The sequence below is a fragment of the Amphiura filiformis genome, chromosome 5, assembly GCF_039555335.1.
Source record: "Amphiura filiformis chromosome 5, Afil_fr2py, whole genome shotgun sequence".
Lineage (NCBI taxonomy): Eukaryota > Metazoa > Echinodermata > Ophiuroidea > Amphilepidida > Amphiuridae > Amphiura > Amphiura filiformis.
Window position 1 is genome coordinate 14,847,071 of NC_092632.1, and position 2,897 is coordinate 14,849,967.

Sequence of the window (2,897 nt, forward strand, 5' to 3'; positions counted from 1 at the left end):
ATAAATTTTGTTACCAGTGTGTTATTATTTTTTGAGAAAAATGCAAAAATAGTCACAAATGTACCACAGGGGTGTAGTACCCCCTTAACAAGAAACACATGTTTTAATATCATCTTTTATGACATTGTATAAATTTATATCAAATGGATAAACCGTTCTAAGCATCCCCTTGGAATAAATAATCATTAATCATCGTCTCTAAATCCATCAAGTATCTAATGCTGCATCATCTTGTCCAGCTTTGGACTTCTGCTCTTCTTGTAAATTCTGCACCAGAGTACCAAGATAGTCTCTTTCAGTCAGGGTCTGAATCTCTTCAGCATTTAATGCTTGCTCAGGAAACATCCTCCTCTTAAAATCACCAACTTCAATATCATCCCTGCTATCTAGGATGGTATCCGTAACAACGGGCGTGTCGTTAGCTGTGAGGCGTTTGATGGCATCTTCTTTGGCTTGATGTAAAGATTTCAACATGTCCTTTGAATTCAGATTCTTAGCAGAGGCTGTGGTTTTACCTTTTAATAAGCTGAGTTTTGTTTCTGAAAATTAAGTGATACAAATGAAATGAGGCTTATTTTTAGTGTAAATTAGAAATTAAAACATAAATGAGAAGTTTAAAAAACAAACAGAAAAAGGGGTCTTTAGGTAATAAAGCATATGAGCCAATCCATGTCAACTCCTGGGATGTGCACTGCAGCACCTCTTCAATTTTTTTCTTTTTCTGTGTGGTGCTAGATATTGGTAAGAAAGTAAAATGCTGAAAATTTGAGCTTCATACTCCATTTCGTTTTCCCGTGGTAGCAAGTTGAAATTTGGGGGTCAGCGTAAAAAATGTGTCGCTACGCGAAAGACGATGTTTGGAGGGCCATAAATGTATAAAGGGAACCCATACAACTTTTAAAAATATGTATCCTGGTGTACTTCTTTGTGTAGAATTAAAATCTGCCATCAGCAAACTTGTAAGTCCTTTACTTAAAAAGATATAGGGCCCTCAAAATGCAACTTCATCCATCCAGGACCAACTTCGGGGGGTCACAACTCCAAAAAAAAAAAAAATTATCTTGTCCATTTTTTAGTCAGTCAAAGCCCTTTGGTGGGACATTACTCTTATCCCATATTGAGCCTATTAGAATACTATTAGCTGAGATATTACCCATGCAAAACCCCAATTGTACATTTTTTGTACATTTTGACCCCCCTGAAAACCAATGTCAGACATTATGCCCCACCATCAACTTCAGGTATGTTGAAAATATGTCCATGGACAACATTTCTGAGAGATATTGGCTTTGGGACTCGATGGCTTTAACACATCAGTTAGGTTTGCCTACTCCATAGAGTTGTACATAAAGAGTCATTAGGCCTACATGCGAAATTAACAATGTGCTTGCCCACCCCACCCCCACAACACATGTGCCCAAAATATCTTGCCCCCACCCCTTTGACTTGCCCAAAATCTTTCCTCCCTGCCAAAAAATGCTTGCTTCCCATTTTGCCCGGCCAAAAATTGCTTGCACTTTTATTTTGCACAGCCACCTACCAGGGCAGGGGTGTGGGGGCATATTATTATTTACGCAGTCTTGACTATGTGTACATGCATACGTATTTAATAAACACAGCCATGTCTTGACTATCATCATCATCATGATATGATCATGCATGTCCGGGTCACCTTTTCACTCACCTAACGTGGCCAAATAATTCTTAGATTGCAAGTCCTTGGTATCTGTCGATGTATCATCATTTCCGTTTGCTTCTTTTGAAACTACGCCCTGCGCAAATGGATCAAAATTGTCATCAAAACAGCTGGGAGAAATCGGTGGTTTACTCTCTTCGCTCGCCATTGTTTATGTTTTGTGTAACCTTTGACCGTGTTTACCTGGTTCGTTCATACTGTAAATGAGGGCGACATTGCTTCAATACCGACAGTTTCCAACAGTAATAACATTGCCGGGTAAATGGTTTTCAGGGTGGTTTTATTGGTTTCCAACTGTGGCGGGACGGCCGATTGCCGAGGGGCGAAAAGCACGTGAATGTCTCTATGTGTGTTTAAATAGTTCCCAAAATGGGAACACGAAAAATTTTGTACTGAGGCGTGGGCAAGTTGTGGGGGCAGAACCCCACCTTCGATATTCTTTACAACCAGGAGTGCATCTAAATAACTCTTACGTAGATTGTTCTCTTACTTATCCTTAACAATATTTTATTTGCATAACTCCAGACTACAACATACAGATTTCAGTCGCACAATACTCTGCCACCCTACTCCTACAATGCTTCTGCAATAACTCGGCTAGCACCCTCCCTCACCTATCAATATGAATCCGCAGAGCAAAAGAAAGGAAGTTAAGAACGTTAAAAGCGTTACATATGATTACACATATTAGACGTACGAAAAAGACCTAAGTAATTTGGCACAAAATGAAAATTTGGGCAGCATAGCTCCGCTCAGCGCATGCTAATAGTGACGACACTTACAAACACATGCAAGCATGTATTGGTAAAGTATCATCATAATCTGTCGAAAATCCTATAAAACACAAATGAAAATCTGGTCAGCATAGCTCCCCTCTAGGTGCGGACCAGATTTTTGATAATACATAAAAAATGTCACACCAGAGGCATGCATCTTTATGTATCATCACATTTCATAATACACATAATAAAATAATATGATCCCAACGGACTGTACCTATCATCAAATAACATAATAAAATATATACCATATATAAAAATCAATTATTTCATTTCACTGCACTTACAAAAAAAAATAAACCCCGCTCTTCCATATAAAATATCCTCACCTCCCTCTAATATAATGTACTGAACTCGTCTCCTCAAATGTAAATAATTTGGCTCACAATTTGCCTCCTCCCTCACTCATAAAATATATAACT

General features: G+C 38.5%; 1 protein-coding gene across 1 annotated transcript; it reads right to left on the bottom strand.

Moving 5' to 3' along the window:
• LOC140152697 (uncharacterized) lies at nt 1-1,871 on the bottom strand. The gene is made up of 2 exons (XM_072175157.1): nt 1,685-1,871; nt 1-539 (listed from the first exon to the last, which is right to left on the bottom strand). Exons 1-2 carry the CDS (start codon nt 1,842-1,844, stop codon nt 208-210), a joined length of 492 nt encoding a protein of 163 aa, XP_072031258.1. The 5' UTR covers nt 1,845-1,871; the 3' UTR covers nt 1-207.
• Nucleotides 1,872-2,897: the final 1,026 nt, after the last annotated feature.